The sequence below is a fragment of the Ochotona curzoniae genome, unplaced genomic scaffold, assembly GCF_017591425.1.
Source record: "Ochotona curzoniae isolate NIBS_2020 unplaced genomic scaffold, NIBS_Ocur_1.0 contig_2699, whole genome shotgun sequence".
Lineage (NCBI taxonomy): Eukaryota > Metazoa > Chordata > Mammalia > Lagomorpha > Ochotonidae > Ochotona > Ochotona curzoniae.
Window position 1 is genome coordinate 2,706,757 of NW_024465561.1, and position 19,920 is coordinate 2,726,676.

Genomic DNA, 19,920 nt, shown 5'->3' on the forward strand with positions numbered 1-19,920 from the left:
TGGGAGGATTCTGGGCTCCCTGCAGGACCATGGCGTGGGCCACCCACGGGCTCAGGGGCCGGGAGGGCTGCATCGGGCACACCCCACTCCACCCCGATCTTATTCAGTCCTGCCCCTGCTCCCTGTGGACAGCCAAGCTGGGGCAAGAGGCACGGGGCGGGGCTCAGCCCCCATAGCCTCTGCCTCCTCCCCATGCCCGGCTCGCCCCCGGAGGGAGGGAGAGAGAACAAGAACCAGGGGAAGGGACTGGCCGGAGACTAATCAGACGGTGCATCCGGGCCGGGGGAGGGGTCATGACCGAGTCCGGGCCGCGGGCCAGCAGCAGAGACAAGGCGTACAAAATAGGTGTTTCTTTAATTGAGGACTATAAAAGGGGTGGAGGAGCGCGTGAAGGGGGCGCAGGGCTCGGTTCAGCCCCAGGGTCACGGGCAGCGGGCCACGCGTCGGCCCGGTCCCCGGCAGGGCCCGCGTCCCGGCTCTCCAGGGGCCCGCAGCAGGGCGCAGGGCCCAGGTCCCGGCTCTCCAGGGGCCCGCAGCAGGGCGCAGGGCCCAGGTCCCGGTTCTCCAGGGACCCGCAGCGGGACGGCCAGCTGGGGCGCGCGGCTCAGGCGCGGGGCCGCGCGGGCGCGCAATGGTGCGGCTGGTGCGTGGGCGCGAAGCCCGGGCGGCACACGCAGCGGAAGGAGCCGTCGGTGTTGACACAGCGGGCATTGATGCAGAGCGGGGACGCCGCCGCGGCCTCGTCGCACTCGTTGATGTCTGGGGAAAGTGGGGGAGACGCCGCAGCCTGAGCGCCCTGGAGCGCGGCTCTCCGGCCACCCCGGCTCCCCGGGCCGCACGAGGATTAGAACGCGGAGTGAGCCCTGCCACCTGCAGGCTGTGTGAGCTTGGGCAGGTGGCTCAGCCTCTCTGTGCAACCTACCCAGGCACGTGGGGCCCGGAAGCCACGGGGCTGGCTGCTGGGGCCGCCTGAGCTGCCCGGGACTGGACGGACCGCGATGGCAGCAATCTGCCTGCAGTGTCTCCGCCGAGGGAGCCTGCTCGTCTCCGGGCCCCGCCCCTCCGACAGGCCCCGCCCACCCGCTGGCCCCACCTCCCGGCAAGCCCCGCCCTTGTCTGTTAGTCCCGTCCAGTCTCTGCCTCCTTCGGTCAAGCCCCGCCCCACCTCCCGGTCAGCCCCGCCCTTCCTCCTGTCCCCGCCCTCTCCGGGCAAGCCCCGCCCCTCCGGCTAGCCCCGCCCTCACCGACGCAGGCCATGCGCGTGATGTCCAGGCGGTAGCCGTCGAAGCAGTTGCAGGTGAAGCCCTCGGGGACGCGCACACAGCGGCCGTGGTCGCAGCCGTCCAGGATCCCGCACTCCTCCTCTTCCAGGGCCTCGTAGGGCTCGGCCAGGGCACCTGCAGAGGACGCGGTGACCCCAGGTCCCCTCTCCGCCCGCCCCGGCCCAGCTGTGTCCCCGGGGTCCCCCAGGCCAAGCCTGCCCTTGTGCAGGCGCCCCGTGCGCACCTGCATAGCCTCCGCCCTCCGATGACTCCTCAGGCTCCGGGAAGGAGCCGCGGGTGTCGCGGGACCGGTAGGGCCAGCCTGCGCCCGGACCGGAGCGCGCCGGAGCCTCGGGTTCGCTGTAGCGGTCCCCGTCGTCCTCAAAGTCGGGCAGGTCGAAGGGGGGCGCGCCGTAGGGGGCCTCCCGGCGGGCGAAGGGCCCGGGCGGCGGCGGGTAGGGGTCGTAGGGCAGCACGGCGGGTGCGTACAGCTCAGGCCCGTATGGGAGGCCCTGGTAAGGCGGCCCTAAGTCTGGCCCATACTCATAGGGGAGTCCAAAGCCACCGGGCCGAGGGGGGCCGTAGGCCGGCGGCCGCAGCACATTGCACAACGCCTCAAAGTCATCTGTGAACCGCAGGCCCAGGAAGGGTCAGTCCTGAGCTGAGCGCCCACCACGCCCGCTCCCCGCCTCCACCCTGCTCCCCTGCTCCCCTGCTCCCCAGAGGAGAGGATGGTGGGACCCGGCCTGGGGCCTAGAAGGGGGAAGAGGGTCTCTGGAGTTGAGCTCCTAAGTGCCTGAATGCAGTGTCCAGGGCACTGTGGGCCGGGCCCCCCACTTTGGGCAAGGGCATCTCCAAGGGGCTTTGTCCTCAGGGGCACCAGAACCCAGCTCCTGGTGCCTGTTGGGCTTGGGAACCCATCACCTCAGGGCTGTTGGATTTCTGTGACTGAGACTTGCAGGTCTTTGAGGGGGTGACTTGGAGACAAAGATTTTGAGAGCCTGGGGGGTTGTGTCCCAGGGCCTGGAGCTCCCTACCCCATCCCCGGGGGCAGGGATAGGCTGGGGATGGTGTGGGGGGAGGGCAGGAGGGCACCTGAGTCCTGAGCTGGGCAGAAAGCACAGTCCATGCCCCAGGCCTCCCCGTAGAGGCAGCAGCACTCGGTGTAGGTGGCCTGGCGGTCCAGCCGGGGACGGCTGCACACGAGGTCAGGCCCCACTTCCTGCCAGCACACCCCCAGGTTGTCATCTGTGGGTAGGCAGACAGCTGGTGTTAGGTCAGCATGGGTGCTGGGTCCCCTCTCCTGCGGGAGCTGTCTGGCCACCCTTTGCCCTCACACACGCCTCAGGGGCTTCTCAAGGGGGCTACAGGTCCTGGATGGAAGATGAGGTGTGGGAAGAGGTGGGGTCTGAGGGGTGCCCCCCACCCGGAGTCCTAGCTGTTCTGCTTCCCATCCAGCTTCCTGCCAAGGCACTTGGGAAGACAGCAGAGGATGGCCCAAGGCTTTGGGTCTCTGCCCGCGACATGGGAGGCCAGGCTGGAGTTCGGGGCTCTGGGCTTTGCCCCGGCTCAGCCTCAGCTGTCTGTGGGTATTTGAGGGGTGACCCATTGCTACATCTCTCTGCCAAGTGGGGGTTCCCTGGGCTGCGGGCGGGGCTACCGAGGCTCTGGCTTTCGTTGGAGACGCAGCGGCGCCGCGAGCCGTCCAGCACAAGCGGGGGCTCGCAGGTGCAGTGATAGGAGCCCACGGTGTTGACACAGCGGCCACCCTCGCACGCTGGCTCCTCGTCCGCGCACTCGTCGTTGTCTGAGAGACAGGGGAGGGGCAGTTACAGGGCCGCCCTCCTGCGCCCCCCACTCCGCCCTGGGGAGAGTCTGGGAAGGCCTTCCGGCCGGTGGCGGCCATGGACCAGCCAGGCACCGACGCAGCGGGCTGGGGACACGCGTACCAACGCATTCCAGCCGCTGTGTGTGGTAGTAATAGCCGTTGCTGCAGTAACACGAGTAGCCCGGGGCTGTGTTCACACACACACCGCTCTTGCACACCTGGTCTCGGAAGAGCTGGCATTCGTCCACGTCTGCGGGGAGGGGTGCACACGGATGGGGGCAGGGCGGAGGCAATGCAGAAGACAGACGGGGGAAGGTGGCAGCGACCCAGAGGTGGATGAGGACCCGGGACAGGGAGGATGTGGAGACATAAACAGGAGGTAGAGCTGGGCGCTGGGGCTCAGGGTGGGCTGGGTGAAGTCGGGCCTCACCTCTCCGGAGGCTCAGGTCTCCGCTGGGTGCCAGGTAGCCCCGACCGTGGGGGCACAGTGACTGGTACTCCGCTGCACATAGAGACCACCTGAGCCTGATACCCGGATGCCAGCCCCTGCCCTGCCCTGCCCTGCCCACCTGCCAACCCCTGCCCTGCCCTGCACTACCCACCTGCCAGCCTCTGCCCTGCCCTGCACTATCCACCTGCCAGCCCCTGCTCTGCACCTGCACTGCTCATCTGCCAGCCCCTGCCCTGCTCTGCACTGCCCACCTACCAGGCCCTCCTGCTCCATGTGTGTCTACCTCTCATGCCCATGCGACTGGCAGCTAGCTCCCTCCTGTAGACCTGCCCACCTGTCTCGGGACCTGGGCATTGCTGGATGCGGCAGCCGTTGCCCCAGCCCTCGCCCACGGTACAGCAGCACTCCTGCCAGGTCACATTCCGGGCCAGAATGTTGTCACACGCGTCTGGGGCTGCTGTGTCGAAGTAACACTCGCGGCGCCCGCTGCTCACGGCTCCCTGCCTGGGGGTGCTGGGCCGCCGGGGCGGGGCTGGTGGGGGCGGCCTGGCCGGCAGGCTGGGACTCTCAGGTGCCTGGGGCTGGGAGGCTGGGAATGAACCTAGGGAGACAAGGGGCTTCAGTGTGGGCCTCCAGACCCTGTTGTCACAGATGGGGAAGGAGGCTGGGGCAGCACTGGCTGACCCCATTCCTCCCAGCCACCCATCACTCCCTTTCTGTCATTTCACCCCATCATCTTGGCAGCCCCCCCACCACCATATGCACACTCTGTCCCTACAGGCAAGAAGTGGCTGACGGCGGATTTCCCCAGCCTCCTGGACCCCTCCCTGGATCTCCACATCCACTGTGTCCCAAACGGGGCTACAGGTTTCATCCACAACACCCTGGCCACCTGGTGTTTACACGTGCCCTCCTCCCCTCCTGCGGTCACTGCCTGGGTCCCCGCCCCATGCTGCCCTGCGCCCGGCCCTGCCCCTGACTGCTCCCTCTGCATCCTCAGTCATCTGCAGATAGCGGTCAGAACCTTCTAATCCTGATTCTAGGGGGCTGGTGTTAGGGTGGCACTGCACATTAAGCTACCGCTAGCAATGCCAGCATCAGTACCAGTTCCAGTCCAGGCAGCTCGCCGCTAATGCATCTGGAAAAACAGAAGGAGGATGACCCCGTGCCTGGGCCCCTGCCACGCATGTTGGAAACCCGGAGGGAGTTCCAGGCTCCGACTTTGGTCTGGCCACCGTAGCCATCTGTCGCTCACCGTCTTTCCCTGTCACTCTGCCTTTCCAATAAACAAAGCTTTTATAAGCCTTGATTAGGGCTGTGGCATAGCAAGTTAGGCCACTGTCTTCTGCACCTGCATATCATGTGGGTACAAGTTCAAGTCTTGGCTGCTCTATTTCCAATCCAGTTCCCTGCTAATGACCCGACAAAGTACTGGGAGAATGGCTCAAGTGCTTGGGACCCTGTACCTGCGTGGGAGACTCGGAAGAGGCTCCTGGCTCCTGGCTTCAGATAGGCTCGGCTCTGGCTTTTATGGCCGTTTGGGAAGTGAACCAGTGACTGGAAGATTCTGTCTCCCCCGCCCCCCTAAAGCTCTGCTTTCCAAATAGATAAAATAAATAAATCCTATATTTTAAAAAATGTGATTATCCTACTTTCCTGCTCAAAACCCTCATGGTGCCCATGAGCAGGGCTGCCCTGGCGGCCACAGGCAACACTCTCACTGCCGCCAGCCGTGCCCCTCTCATCCCGCCAGGCGCTCTGCCTCCGGCCCTGCCCGGGCCTCTCCTGCCTCGCTGGACCCTGGCCGTGCCTGGGAACTCCGCACCCTCTGCCTTTCCTACAGGAAGCGCCCCGTCTCCCCCAGGGCTAGGCCAGGCATCGCATTCCCTCTGGCCAGTGCTTCCTCATGCCCCACTCTGGTGTCTCCAATTCGTCATTGTCTGGTGACATCTCCATTTGCCCCATCAGACTGTGAGCCCCTTGAGCACAGAGTGGCATCTCCTGGTCACCGTGGGTGCCCCAGGAAGGGCCCAGGCCAGGCTGCAGTTCTCCGGACACCCATGCTAACCCATGTGTTCTGAAGAGTTTAAAACAACAGCATTTCACTGATGGCAGCTGTCCACATCAGGAAGCCCTCAGTTAAACAGATAACGCCCGCCTTACCGGCAGCGGTCCGTGGGGGAACACAGCGTCCAGTCATGGGGTCGAACTCCTCAGGACTGTTGGGGCACACGCAGAGGAAGGAGCCTTCCACGTTCTCACATTGGGCGGATCCACACACCCCCTGCAGCGTCTCACACTCATTCACGTCTGTGAGCAGGTAACAAGCGTGGAGATAGTTACGGCTTAAGCGGTCCTGACCCCCAACACCACATGGGTGTTTTCTCTCTGACATCTTCATGTTAATGGCGGGAGGCATGTAGGTACAGACTTTACCCCTACGATGGCATCAGAGAGGCGGGCCTGGTGTGTGTGTGTGTGTGCTGGGGGAGCTGGCATTCTCCGAGTCCCTGTAGGGAGACTGGGGTTCAAGGTCTACCTAGCTGCTCTCTTTGTCTCCCGGCTCACAGGGTGATCACACATGAGGTGACACGCTGCTGTCAGGATGAAGCCACCCGATCCTAAACTCTCATCCCCACACTGCAGGCCGAATGACAGCTCCCACTGTAATACAGGAGTCGGGGTTCACGAAGTTCTGTGGTTGCCAAGCGCTGAAGTTCAGCTTTCAAATAGAATAGGAAGGGGCCGGTGTTGCAGTACAGCACAGTGAGCTAAGCTATCACCTGCCACACCAGCATCCTTGATGGTTGCTGGTTCGAGTCCTGGCTGCTCCACTTCTCATCCAGCTCCCTGCTAAAGTGCCTGGGAAAGCAGAAGAGGATGGAACAAGTGCTTGGGCCCCCTGTACCCATGTGATAGACCCAGAGGAGGCTCCTGGTTCCTGGCTTTGCACTGACCCAGCTGTGTCCGTGGCCTTGTTAGGGGAGTGAACCACCAGATGGAAGATCTCTCTCTTTCTCTTTGTGTCACTCTGACTTTGAAATAAGTCCATCAATGCTTCAGCACTAAGAGAGCTCGAATGGGGATTTGGAGATGAATTCCAACAACTCTCAAGTTCACAATGTTTTGGACACAACGAGAGGAGGAGAGAGCCTGACTCCAAGGCACCGCCCAGCACCTGGAGCGCGCACCTGTGCAATGACACCTGTCACCCTGGAGCCCGTACCCACGCAGTGGCGCCTGTCCCGCGCGCCTTCATAGCCCTGGTCGCAGAGGCACTGGAAGGAGCCCGGCAGGTTCTGGCACACGGCGTGTGCACCGCAGAAGGACCGGTTCCGGCATTCGTCCACATCTGCAAGCAGCACACGGTCAGGCCACGCAATTTTGGGTCTTGTAGCTCCCTTCTCCCTCCGCCGGCCCCTCGCGCAGGACTCGGCTGCCACGCACCCTGACATCCGCCTCCTGGTGTGGGCTGATAGCCGGGGTCACAGGCTGGGGTGCAGCGGTAGGACCCTGGGGTGTTCTCACAGCGCTGGGCTCCACAGATGGCAGGGCCGTACTCCTGGCACTCGTCCACATCTGTGGGGGAGGTGGGGAAGCGGGCAGGAGACTCTAAAGCCTGATTCGCAAGCTCCTAATGCCACTTCCGTCTTTCTGTCACCTCCTTACAGGGCACACCACGACAGCTGGCGCCTCTCCTTGTTGTATCCCAGGGCACAGAGCCTGACCCATGGCTGGTGCCCCCAGAAGACTTCCAGAATGAATCCTGTCTCTGGTCCCACGTTCATTATCCATCTTCCTTTCCTCACCCCACACTGCTTGGATTCATTTCCTACTGTTTCTCCAGGGCCCGGCGCACAGTAGGAGCTTCGTGGATTCTCGTGCTTAATGTGTAAAACCAGAGTTGGGCAAGTCACAGGCATCGCCACCAGAGAGCCAAGGGTGTATTTTGTCTCACGTGTTCCTGCAACACTGACCTCACCCCATCCACTGCAGCCCCCAGATCTGCATGGTTCCCCTGCAGAGGAGAAGGCAGGGACCGGCACTAGGGACAACCTGGAAAATCAAGACTGGGCAGAGGGCGCGTCGGAAGGTGGAGCAAAGACAAGAAGGGGCGGGGCTGTGTGCCCCCCCGGGGGCTGGAGCCTGGGAGAGGACCTGCCAGGGGAGACAGTGAGGGGGTGGGGCCTTTACAGTCAGTGCCAGCACTCAGAGAAAATTCGGAAAATTGCCTGGTGGAAATAGACGGGCCCCAGGGCAGCCAGGGCTGGGTCTCTTTGGAGAGACAGCTGGAAGGAATGAGTGGTGGGGAGGGCAAGCAAGGCGAGGGCAGACCCAAACAGCAAAAGACACATGGACCCTTGGCCTCAAGCTACTAAGGGGTCTGAGTGGCCTCCACAAGAGAGGCATGGCCTGGCTCCTGGCTGGAGTGTGTCCGGTACAGGGGAGGCATGTGGTGGCTGGTGTCCTGGACACCCCAGAGGCCTGATGGTAGGAGCGAGGGTGCAACATATGGAGATCTCCCCTTAGTCCAAGTGTGGCCCCTTCCTGAGTCCCCATGGTAGGAGCTGCGGGCGGGGAGGGGTGCCTCACCATCACAGGTACCCTCTGGGCCCGCGTGGTAGCCAGGGTCGCAGTCCCGGACACAGCGGTAGGAGCCGGGAGAGTTCTCACAGCGCTGCGAGCCGCACAAGGCCGGGCCTCGCTCGCGACATTCGTCCACGTCTGTGAGGGCAGGACGTGCGAAGCAGGTGGTCAAGTGGAGGACCACCTCCTGGGAGCAGGAGGGCGAGGGTGCGAGCGGGGTGTCTCACCGAGGCAGGAGGCGAGGTCCGGGCTGGCACGGTGTCCCGGCGGGCAGAGGCATTCGAAGGAACCATCGGTGTTGGTGCAGATGCCGCTCTGGCAAAGGTCTTCCTCGCTGCACTCGTCCACGTCTGCGGGACAGCCCATCGGACACCCAGGGGGCTCCTCCTCCCCAGACACGCCTCTCCGGGACCCCACTCACCCAGCAGGTCCCGTCCTCCCCGGGGACCGCCCACCTGGCACCCTAAGACACCTGCCTAACACCCACTAAGGTCCACCCACTCTGGGTCCAGGCCCAGCCTGGGTACAGACCAAGGCAAGAAGCTCCACGGGGTCCAGGTCGGTAGCCAGGGGCGCAGGTGCAGGTGAAGGAGCCGTCGGTGTTGAGGCACTCGCCATGAGGGAAGCAGAAGTCTCCTTCTAGACACTCGTTTATATCTAGGATGTGTGAGAGGTGTGTGAGAGGTGGAGAGTCCGGCCACCTGACTTACCCTCCAACCTGAGCCCCACTCACAAAGCCACAACCTTGCCCACAGCGCTTCCCACACGCCCCCCAGCCGCTACCCAGCTGCCCAGGAGCACAGCCTCCGGTCCCAGGTTACCCACCTGCACACGGCCCGGGCCGACCCGCCGGTGCCCGGTAGCCTGGCGCACAGCTGCAGCGGTAGGAGCCTTCAGTGTTAGTGCAGTGGCCGTGGGGACCGCACGGGGCGCCAGAACTGCATTCATCTATGTCTGTGGTAGCAGGGTTCCAGTCAAGGCCACATCACAGGATGCAGCCCCTGGGGCGGAGGGGTCATGGGGGGGAGGAGATGGAGGAAGCTCTTCCCTGATTCTGGGAATCCTGTGGGACTATCTGGGATTAGTAAGGATCAAAGCTGGTGGTCAGGGGCTGGAATTCTGCTGTGAGTCAGGAATCATGAACCCAAACAGGTCCCAGGAAAGGAATTCTAAAGAGTGGGGACAGTGAGATGCAAGCAAGAACTACAGTCAGAGTTGTTGGGGTTATGGCTGCGTTTACGATTGGGGTCAAATTCAGGGGTCACAGCTGCCATTCAAGGGTTGTAGTCTGAGGGTGCAACAAGGGTCAGATGTCACAGCCAAGGTCACATGAAACATCCATGAGTCACACCGTGTATTGTCACATTCAGAGTCAAAAGTCACAGGCTTGCAGTCTGGGCCCAGGAATCCCACAGTGTGGGCCAGGCGCTCCATCAGGTCCAGAGGTTGTGGTCTGGATAAGCCTCGGTCAGGAGGTTAGGGGCCAGGTTGTGACCAAGGTCCAGCCATGGTCTGGTCTGTCTTACCTGTGCACCTGCCACGGTGCAGCTGGTGGCCAGCAGGACAGGCCCTGCACTGGAAGGAGCCAGGTGTGTTCACACACTCCTGCCCGGGACATGCCAGGTGGTTCTCACACTCATCCACATCTGGGGAGCATCAGGGGACACGGTGGCCTTGGAGGAGAAGCCCCATGCCCCCTCCCCTGGCCCCTGCACGCTCCTCCCTCCCTCCCCAGCCTCACCTTCGCACGCAGAGCCAGCAGCGTTGGCCTGGAAGCCTGTGGGGCAGACGCACTGGAAACTGCCGTGTGTATTCTCGCATCGACCGTAGGCACAGGGCGAGGGGCTGCGGGCACACTCATCCACGTCTTAGGAAGAAGAGGGGACCCCTCGGGATGAGGAGGCGGCCCAGGTCTGCGCCCACTGCCATCACCAGCCACAGTGCCCCCAGCCCTACCCTGTCCCCTCCCTCCCTTCCCCAGTAAACACCTCCCCAGCTCTGGCGTCCTCATTCCCCTTTCTGCTCCTTATCTTCCTCCGGGTTCCCATAACACAACACTCAGTGTCAAGGCGGTGGGAGCGCAGGCTTCTTTTGAAGACTCTGGAACCCCTTAGCACCTCCCCCACACACTGTCCCCCAAGCAGATAGTGGCACATAGGTCTGGTCTTGGCACCCTCACCTTGGCAGGGGGCCCCGGGGCCACGGGAGCGGAAGCCGGCAGGGCAGGCACAGTGGTAGGATCCCGCCGTGTTGTCGCAGCGGCCCGGCCCACAGGGCGGAGGTTCCTGAGCGCACTCGTCCACATCCTCCTCGCATGCCGAGCCCCGGAAGCCAGCCGGGCACACACAGCGGAAAGAGCCAGGCAGGTTGGTGCAGGCGCCTCGGCCACACAGGCCTGGGTTCTGGGTGCATTCGTCCACATCTGTATGGGGCCAGGAGCCGGGGCAGGGGTCGGGGGAGTGGTCCTCCTCTGGTCCCTCACCTCCCCCTGGCCCAGCCTCTCACCTGTTCTCACTCTTCATTACAGCCTCCCAGAACCACACACTGTCTCATGCCCCACTGTTGACCCTCCCCTCCTCACCCTGCCTCTGCGTTCTCCATGACTCAGCCTTCCTACTCCCAGCCCAGGGCCGGACCATGTCCAGGGCCCTCTTTGGCTCCAAGAAGCCCTGTCCTCTGTCCCTGACCAGCCAGCTCCCCCTTTTGCCCATGTACCCCACCCCACATCCCCTTCCCGGCCCCTCACCCTGGCAGCCGGCTCCGTGTGGGGCCGCCTGGTATCCGGCAGGGCACACGCACAGGAAGCTGCCTGGCGTGTTCTCGCAGCGCCCACCGTCACACGGCGGCGGCACGCGGTGGCATTCGTCCACGTCTGTTGGCACAGAGTGGGCGGCTGCGACTGGAGCAGCTGGGCTAGGGAGGTGCCAACGGGACCCAGGCCAGACTGAGCGGGGCCTCGGGCAGGAAGGTGGGGCTTGGAGTGTGGGGGCGGGGCTGGAGAGAGCAGCTTAGGACCAAGGCTGGGGGGAACCGGTGGGACCCAAGCTGAGAGTGAGGGGCTGCTGGAGGACTGTCCAGGGAAGGCAGGGCAAGGGTGAGAAGGGCAGTTTTGGAAACCCAGCAAGAGCAAGGAAGGGCTAGAGATGGAAGGGGGCAGTTTGGGGCTCTGGTTTGGAAGGGATGAAATCAGAGGTTGTGATCAGAATCATTGCAGAAGACAGAAACAAGCTGGAGGCTTACTTAGCAGAGTGGGGCCAGGGTGGGGAGGCGGGACAAAGGCAGGGGTGGGGTCCCAGCCTTTTGGGGCACCTGCCAGCCCAGAGGGCAGCGGGGCACAGAGGGCTGCAATGGCGGGTGAGGACGGGGTAAGCAGATCCCAGGCCTGGGTGGGCCGTCACCATCTCTCACCCAGGCACTCAGCACCCCTGGGACCAGCTCGGAAACCGGGGCCACACACGCAGTGGAAGCTGCCCGGTGTGTTCTCACAGCGCCCGGGGGCACATGGCGGGGGCACACGGCGACATTCATCCACGTCTGAGGGCACAGAGGAGCCTGGTCACAGGGGGCAAGGAACACCCCTTCACCCCCACCACCGCCTCCATCAGGCTCACCCAAGCAGTGGGTGCCCTGGGGGCTGAGCCGGAAGCCTGGGTCGCAGGCGCAGGTGTAGCCGCTGGGCCTGGGTATGCAGCGTCCTGGGCCACAGACTTGGGGATTGCGCTGACACATTCCCAGGGCAGCACCTGGGAGAGGTGGACAGCCCGTTAGAATTTCCTCCACCGTTGAACCCCCATACAATCCTCACAGTCCCCCGAGCGTAAACGCTTCTCCATCTGACAAATGAACATCTTGTCACGTCCCCTCCGTTTGTGACATCCTTATCTGCTCCAGCCCAGAATCTTCACCTTGCAGCCTCTTCTAGAGCAATTCCGGCAATATCTCCACCAAGTCTCCCTATTGGGCCCAGTGCCATTGGTGCAGCAGGCTAAGTGCCACCTGCCACAGCAGCATCCCAGACGGACGGCACTTCGAGCCCTAGCTGCTCTATTTCCCATCCAGCTCCTTGCTAATGTGCCTGGGAAAGTAGCACAGGTTGACCCACGAGCTTGGGCCCCTGCACCCACATGGGAAAAGCTCTGGGCTCCTGGCTTCAGCCTGGCCCCGTCCTGGCTGTGGTGACTACTTAGAGTGAACCAGTGGATAGCTCTTTCTCCCATCTCTGTAAATCTGCCTTTCAAAAAAAAAGGGGGGGAGGCGGAGCGACAGCTTTGTGGTTAAAGTCCTCGCCTTGCACACGCCGGGATCCCATATGGGCACCGGTTCTAATCCCGGCAGCCCCGCTTCCCATCCAGCTCCCCACTTGTGGCCTGGGAAAGCAGTCGAGGATGGCCTAAAGCCTTGGGACCTTGCATCAGCGTGGGAGACCTGAAAGAGATCCTGGCTCCTGGTTTCGGATCAGCGCAGCTCCAGCCATTGCGGCCGTTTGGATCCTCCTCTCTGTCTCTCCTCCTCTCTGTATATCTGACTTTCCAATAAAAATAAATAAATCTTTTAAAAAAAATCTCCCCATACTGCACCTGAATCCGTTATCTCAGGACCAGTCCAGGCAGGGATGCTAGGCAAGGGCCGTTCATGGCTGGGCTGCTCAGGGCTGACACGCTCATAGCTGGGCCGCTCAGGGGCAGGATGTTCATAGCTGGGCCGCTCAGGGCTGGGCCGCTCATGGCTGGGCCGTTCATAGCTGGGCCTCTCATGGCTGGGTCGTTCATGGCTGGGCCGCTCAGGGCTGGGTCGTTCATAGCTGGGCCTCTCATGGCTGGGTCGTTCATGGCTGGGCCGCTCAGGGCTGGGTCGTTCATAGCTGGGCCTCTCATGGCTGGGCTGAGGCTCTGGCCGGAGTTCTGGACGGTAGGTGGGTAGTACCCCTAATAAGCAAAGGGTGCTGATTAGTGGGCAGCTGGACTTGGGTGTCCCCACGTGTCTCCTTTGCCTGGGAGTGGAGTGGGGAGCTCAGTCAGTGTCTGGAGTACGGCCCCCTCCCCCGGGGGGAGCTCACCTGTGGATGGCCGAGCAGTGGCAGGTGGGACACGTGGCCGGCTGACGGCCACGCGAGGGAGCTCCTGGCTCAGGGGTCTGGTGTTGTAGCGGAGGTCAGAGGCAGAGTAGTGGTAGCCAGGGCCAGCTGGGCAGATCTCCCGAAAGCCCTCTGGGAACATGAGAGGGCGGAGGGCCGGAGAGGAACACGGTGAGTGGCTAAGAGCCTCGTGGCGGGGTGGGGTGGTGACCTTATCAGAGAAGGGGACCTCCTGAAGGGTGAAGGTGGGGCCAAGATCCTCCCCCACCCCACAGTCACAGGGACCCAGGTGGGCAGCAGGGCCTGCTGTGCCTACAGCGGCCTGATCTGGAGGACAACAAACTGCAGGTTTTGTCTAGGTAGGGAGGTAAGGGGGTGAGGGGTCATATGTGGGTTAGGGTCTATGCTGAATGTAGTGGGGACTCGGGAGCTGCAGAGCTGCTCCAACCGCAGGGAAGGGGGCCTGTCTCTGGGGCGGGGGTGATCTTGGTTGACTTCTACTTGTAGGCAGGGTGGGTTCAGGCTCAGGTGAGCAGGTGTCAGAGGTGGAGGGGGGACTGGGCCAAGGTGCAGTCGGGTTTGAGGGTGATGGGCCTCGGGCTCCTGGGCCACGCTTACCAGAGCCAAAGGGTGGGCAGAGCTGGCAGTCGCGACCCCAGGCCTTGCCCACACGGCTGCAGCAGCAGATCTGTTTGGTAATGTTGCGCAGGATGGGCAGTGAGCAGCCCCCCTCGCGAAGCACGCGGAAACAGGGTCCCTTGGCCTCTGAGATCACGTGCTGGGCTGGGGGACGGGGAGGGAATTTTTCAGGGTTGAGCTGCAGGATGGGGAAGGGGGGTGCGGGGTCTGAAGGAGAGCCGAGGGACCCGACAGCGGGAGTCTGAGGGGTTCAGGGAGGCCCCGGGAAGAGGGTGGTGAGAAGCCGCGGGGGTCCTGGTGGGGGCTGGGGCGTCTGGGACGGGGCTGGGTGGGAGTCAGTCTCGGCCCTTCGCGCACGCGTGCATGCAACTCACAAATGCAGCTGCTGCGGGAGGAGTCGAGCAGGAAGCCGTCGGGGCACACGCACGTGTACCCGCCGCGCGTGTTGGCACACTCCCCGTGCTGGCAGCGCCCTCCGGTCGCGCACTCGTCCACATCTGCAAGGAGTGAGGTCACCACGGGGTCGGACCCTGGCCATTCCTGGCTGCTCGAAGCCAAGTCCTCCCTGTCCACCACCCTCCCTGTCCCAAGTCACCTTCGCAGGACCCGTTCACTCTTTCAAAGCCCGTTGGGCAAGGTCCATCTGGGGTGCCCATTCGGTGGGCGTTCCCTATGGAGAGAGGAGTCAGGTGGTCCAGGAACAGATAGGTGGAATCAGAAGGGAGTGGGTGTGGCCTACGCCCTCCGTGGGAGGAACCAGAAGATGGCTTTTAGCAGGCTTCAGAAGAGCGTGGGTGGCGCCAAGGCCAGGGTCGAGGTGAGCACAGAGGGACCCAAGTCCAAACACGAGGGGTGGGATGGTCCCAGAGCGCTATGGCCAGATTCAGACAGGAAATGAGACAACCGGGCGAGCGTGGCTAGCAACCCGGGACCAGGTTACACCTGCGTGCTGGCTCGGAGGAGAGGCAGGGTACCCTCGCTACCCGCGGCGCCCTGCAGCTCGGGGCTTACCCACGTGCTGGGAGCACGGCTGACAGTCGTGAACGCCCCAGGCCGCGCCGTCCCCTCCGCAACACACCTCCTGCGTCCGGAGCCCGGGCAGCGGCGACGCGCACTGTGTGGGCGAAAGTGCGTGAGCGCGCTGCTGCTGCTGGGAGGAGGCACGCTGCTCCGGGTCCTTCCCCGCCCGCCGCGCTTCTCACTTCGCCTCCGCGCAGCTCCCGAAAGCAGTAACCGTAGCCGGAGGCGTCCGAGTAGCCGTCCTCGCGCGGCGCGCTCTGGGCCAGCACCGTGTAGGGCGCCGCCGCCTCCGCCCTCGCCGCCGCCTCCGCCCGCGCCACGGCCTCGGCGTCCGCCTCATCCCAAGGGCCGGACACACGCTCCACTTGATGCACCACCACCGACGCCTCCTGCGGATGCTCCACGTGCACGCTCACCATGGACGCCACGCCTGGAGGGGCGGGGGGCACGGGCGCACAAAGGCATGACTACTTGGGTCTCCCACGGCTGGTACTGCCCATTGTGGGGGAGTGGCGGCAAGGGCGAGCAGCGCAAAGGGAATCGCGAGGTCTGGCTACACCCCGCCTCACCGTGCTGGTCGTCGCGGTGGTTGGCCAGTGGCATCGTGTACACGGAGCGGGTGAGGCCTGGCATGGCCGGGGCTGGAGGCCGGGCACCCGACGAGTGCAACTGGCAGAACTTGCCAGCGAAGTCGGGCGGGCAGAGGCAGCGGTCGGGCTTCACGCACACACCACCGTTGTGACAGATCAAAGGACACAGGTCTGGGGGAGCATGAATGGAGGGGCGGGGAACGAAGACTCAGAGTCTGCACACACCTGCTATGTAACACCTGCCACTAGCTCAGCACTGAGTATTGCAACTGCGCTCCGGTCTGCACCGCTCGCCCCACCTGCGGCCGCCATGCCTCAGTCCTCCGTGGTCTGCAGCCTCAACCAGCTCCAGTCCCACCATCCCGAGGCCGGCGGATCCCACCGAGTCCACTTGTCCAGGCCCCGGCCCCGCCCCTGCATCTCGGCCTTAGCACTCAGCCCTTCCCGTGCCCTTGTCTGGCGCGGGGTCCTTGGCTGTTCGCGCCCCTCCCTTCCATTGACTCCAACAATTGCGTTTTAGCTGCTCCTGGGCCCAAGTCCCCACTCCCAGTCGGCCCCCTCAGCCCCTGTACCCGCCCACACTTCCTCCCGGCCCGGCCGCCCCAGCTCCGCCCACTGGCCATGCGTTCCCTTCAGGCCCCGCTCACATCACCTCTCTCTCTCTCTCTCTCTCTCTCTCTCCATCCCCCAACCCCGCCGTGTCCCCGCCCTCCCCCCCACTCCGAGCTCGGCCTTCCCGCCCTCCGGTAGCTCGGGGAGGGGCGCGGGCGGGAGCGCGCGTCTCCTCTCCGCCCGGCGCGCCCTCGCTGGGCCACCGGCCACCTCTGGGCGGGGCGCTGCCAGCTGTGCGGCAGGGGTAAACAAAGAGTGGGGTGCGGCGGGGGGCAGGGCGGCGGCTCCGCATTCCGGACCCTCGGGGAGCCCCGGGCACGCCGAGCCTACTGGGGGGACCGGTCGTCTCCTCCGAGGGCACCTCCTCCCTGTCTCCCCTGGGGAGAGAACAGCTGGAGGCAGCTGTGCCGCGGGGAGGCGGGGAGCGGGCGACTGGGGCCACGGGGAGGCACCGCTGCCCAGTCGGAGGCCTCAGTTCAGAAGGGTTGCTCCCTCCTGACGGGTCGTCCCCAAGTCCTCGTGGCCAGTTACCTCACACACTGAGGGTCTGCGGCCCTCTAGGAAACCCCCAGTTAGAGAGGACGGAGAATAGGGAAGATGTGGACGTCCTGAGTTCAGAAGTAAGAGCCTCCACTGACTGGGGAGCCGCTCCCCTCCCCGTCACCATTTCACGGGGGAGATGCACCTCCCAGCACCTGCAAACCCCTTGGGAGGCGCAGCTCTCAAGTCCCCCTGAAGATGCACGGACTGGGCGAGCAGCGTTGAGAGAGGCAGGAGGCAGAGCTGCCTGCAAGTGGGAACTTTGTGGGGGAAACGGAGGGGCAGCGGTGCTGGGCAGGGCTTTCTCCTAGGGTGGGCATAGCATGGCCCAGGGCAACGCAAGGGAGGTCTATGGTGTGGGGTGTCCTATGAACCTTGAGGCTGGAGATGGGGTAGGGAGGGGACTCAGCCTCTGGGCTTGAGGGTCAGACCAGGACTGACCTTGAGTGAGTGGCAGGGCCTGGGTCAGGCTTAGGGGAGGGATTGAGATCCCAGGGCGAGAAGGGTCTGCAAGTGGCTGGGCAGGGCGAAACTAACCCTGCCTGGATACACTGCCCAGGCTCCAGGGGTGTTGTGCTGCCTTTTCTTGGCCGGCCTGCAGGCCCCCTGCGCAGCTCCCTGAGGGCGCCCACACCCCCCCGGGGCTGGCGGCTGCACAGGCAGGGCCCCACGCCCCCCAGTCCGGAGACCAGCGGCGAGCTCAGGACATTGGGGTCCTGCTGAGGTCAGCTCCCTCTTCGCATGCCCCTTTTTCGTGCCTCCAGGGGCTTGGCACCCGCCTGGGCACGGCGCCTGGCACGGGCGCGTTGGGGCCCGGCTGGGAGGGAGGAAGGGGAGGAGAGAAGGCGTGGCCACGGGCGGGGCTCCGGCGGGAGATGAGCTCACGCCGACCCGGGCTGGGCTGGCTGGGGGCCAGGCTGGGCGAGTTCTCGGCGCCAGGGGCCCCCTCTCCCCCACTCCGGAGGGCCCGAGAGGCGGGGGGTGCTGGACGCCGCGGACCTGCAAAGCCCTGGCCACCCCGGCCCTCTGGGACAACAGGTGGCTCGGCCTCTGCACTTCACCTGAGCACCCCCGCCCCAGCTGCTCAACTCGAGGGGTGCCGGTTGCGCACACTCCCGGCTCCCTCGCTCCCCAGGGGGCCCCTCTTTCAGGGGCCTCCACACGTGGGACCCAGGTCTGCAGGGACACCCCACCCCCACCTGTGGGCCCTCCAGAGCAGCCTCCCTTACCACAATTCTCGCGGGCAACTGCGTGCCAGACTCTTAACACCCACAAACCGAGACATCTTCCCCTGCGGCCCTGCAGCTCGTTCTCTCCAGGTCCCCAGGAAGATACCTCACTCGGGGTCCCAGAATTCAGGCCACGTTCCCCAAAGTTCTGAGATCTCCACTTTGACTAAAGCCAGGAGAGCGGGGCCCCATCCTCTCACGTGGGGACACCATGGGTCCCCAGGAGCACTTTCGGCTTGCAAATTCTGGGCTCTCAGGCACAAAACCCCAAAGCTAGAAATTTGGGGGTTCCTTTCCCTAACTAGCCCGGAGGTTCCCCAGCGAAAAGTGCACACATCTGGGCTCTCTCTCCCCACGGGAGGTGGGAGGGATTGCCTACCGCATCCCAGTGGGTCCTCCCCCCCCCACTCTAACCCACCGCACCCCACCCGGGCACCCTCCCTCGGGACCACCACCCCGCACTCACAGGCGCGGAAGCCGGGTCCCCCGGGGGCCGCCCCGCCGGGCGCGCCGCTGTCCACGCTGGTGGCGTTGCGGGGCGCGCAGGTCGGGGTACAGCGGGAGCCGGTGGGCCCATGGATGCAGCGCAGGCCGCACACGGCCGGGGTGAAACGCACGCGGAGTCGCTCTCGCGGCCGCCCCAGGCCGGGTTGCGGCCCGAGCTGCGCCAGCAGCACCAATAGCGACACCCCGAGCAGCCGCGCGCCGCCCGCCATGGCTGCAGCGCCGCGCTCCGCCGCGCCGCCGCCCCAGCCCGCCCGAGGGGCCCGGCCGCGCCCGCCCGCCCGCCCGCGGGGGAGGACGGCCGCGCCCCCGCTCGGCCCCCCCGGCCCGGCCCCGCTCCCCACCACTCCCTGCCGGGCGGCCGCGCGGGGGCGCGTGGGGCCGGGCGCCCAGCCAGAGGCGCGAAGGCTGAGCGCTGGGCTCACCGCGGGGAGGGGGCGCCCCGACGGCCCCCCACCCGCGCACCAGCAAGTCGCAGGGGAGCGGCGGAGCAGAGAACAGGTGGGGGGCGAGCGGCTTGCCCTCCTGGCGGAGCCGAATCCGTAAAGAGGGGGTGCGCTGCACTTGGGAGTTGGGGGGTGTTGCAAGCTCATCTTCCCGGCCAGGCGCGGGGAAGGAACCTCATATATACAGGGGTCGCCGTAGTGGCACACCTGGCGGAGGGAAGGGCGGGTGGGCGGTGCACCTGGGTACAGGAAGTAATACAGGAAGGGTACAGGGGTCTGGAGCCTGAGCTGCAGTGGGTGGCAGGACGTTTGAAGATGCAGCCACATCTGGCCAGCCCCCCCACACACCTGGTGGGAGGGAGTCAGTATGGATGAGAGGAAGTGATGGATTGAGGCTGTGGGCGGGGGTCCTCACATCTGGCCCCAGTCTTACATCTGGAAGACTTTAGGGTGGAGGGGACACATATGGGCGGAAGGCCAGGGCAAGCAGGGGGTTCAGAGGGTGGCTGAGACTCCTGGTGGGAGGGGGCTGTCACAAAACACAGGGGTAGCGGCAGGGTCTGGGAGGGTGGGGAGGTCTCTGCCCCCTAGCCGCCCCGCACAGCCCTGGGTGCCCGGGGCAGGCGCCAACCCGCACAATCGCTTTTGTTGTCTGAGTTGGTCAGGCTGAGTTCCACCGGGCCAGGGCTCCCCTGGGCGACTGCGGGAGCCTGGACGGCCGGACGCCTGGCTTCCCGGCCCCACCCCCGCGGGTCAGCGCCTCTGGCCTGCCTCTGGGCCTGTCCCGGGCTCACCTCGTGGGGCCGGACGCTGGGGTCCCAGGAGGTGGCCGCTGTGTCCTGAGGGAGGTTGGGCCACAATGGGGGGGGGGGGAACGGTAGGCGGCGGCTGGGGCTGGACCGTGGGAACCAGACAGCTTTATCTGGCCCGGAACACGCCCCCCCCAACTCCCGGGGCTGGGGCGGGGAGGAAGGGGCGGGCATGCTTACCGCGGGCCTGGCTGGCTGGGGTGCGCTGTGGGGGCCGCCTGCGCAGCAGCAGTGCCCGGCCGCCCGGCCCCCAGGGCCGCCGGAGCCTCAGCAGAGCTTGGGCCTCCTGGAGCCTGGGCAGGAGGGGGCAGCGGGGCAGTTGTCACGGT

General features: G+C 64.9%; 1 protein-coding gene across 1 annotated transcript; it reads right to left on the reverse strand.

The window, feature by feature from the left end:
• Positions 1-523: 523 nt before the first annotated feature.
• LTBP4 (latent transforming growth factor beta binding protein 4) lies at positions 524-18,548 on the reverse strand. The gene is made up of 31 exons (XM_040976604.1): positions 18,299-18,548; positions 15,431-15,622; positions 15,044-15,291; positions 14,853-14,955; positions 14,437-14,511; positions 14,216-14,338; positions 13,821-13,985; positions 13,185-13,334; positions 13,011-13,053; positions 12,706-12,779; positions 11,740-11,871; positions 11,537-11,662; positions 10,875-11,000; positions 10,308-10,550; positions 9,870-9,995; positions 9,655-9,774; positions 8,954-9,082; positions 8,660-8,785; positions 8,356-8,478; positions 8,135-8,266; positions 6,989-7,120; positions 6,768-6,893; positions 5,705-5,851; positions 3,876-4,142; positions 3,521-3,592; positions 3,212-3,340; positions 2,923-3,069; positions 2,358-2,510; positions 1,507-1,887; positions 1,245-1,397; positions 524-759 (listed from the first exon to the last, which is right to left on the reverse strand). Exons 1-31 carry the CDS (start codon positions 18,546-18,548, stop codon positions 605-607), a joined length of 4,668 nt encoding a protein of 1,555 aa, XP_040832538.1. The 3' UTR covers positions 524-604.
• Between the last annotated feature and the right edge of the window lie 1,372 nt (positions 18,549-19,920).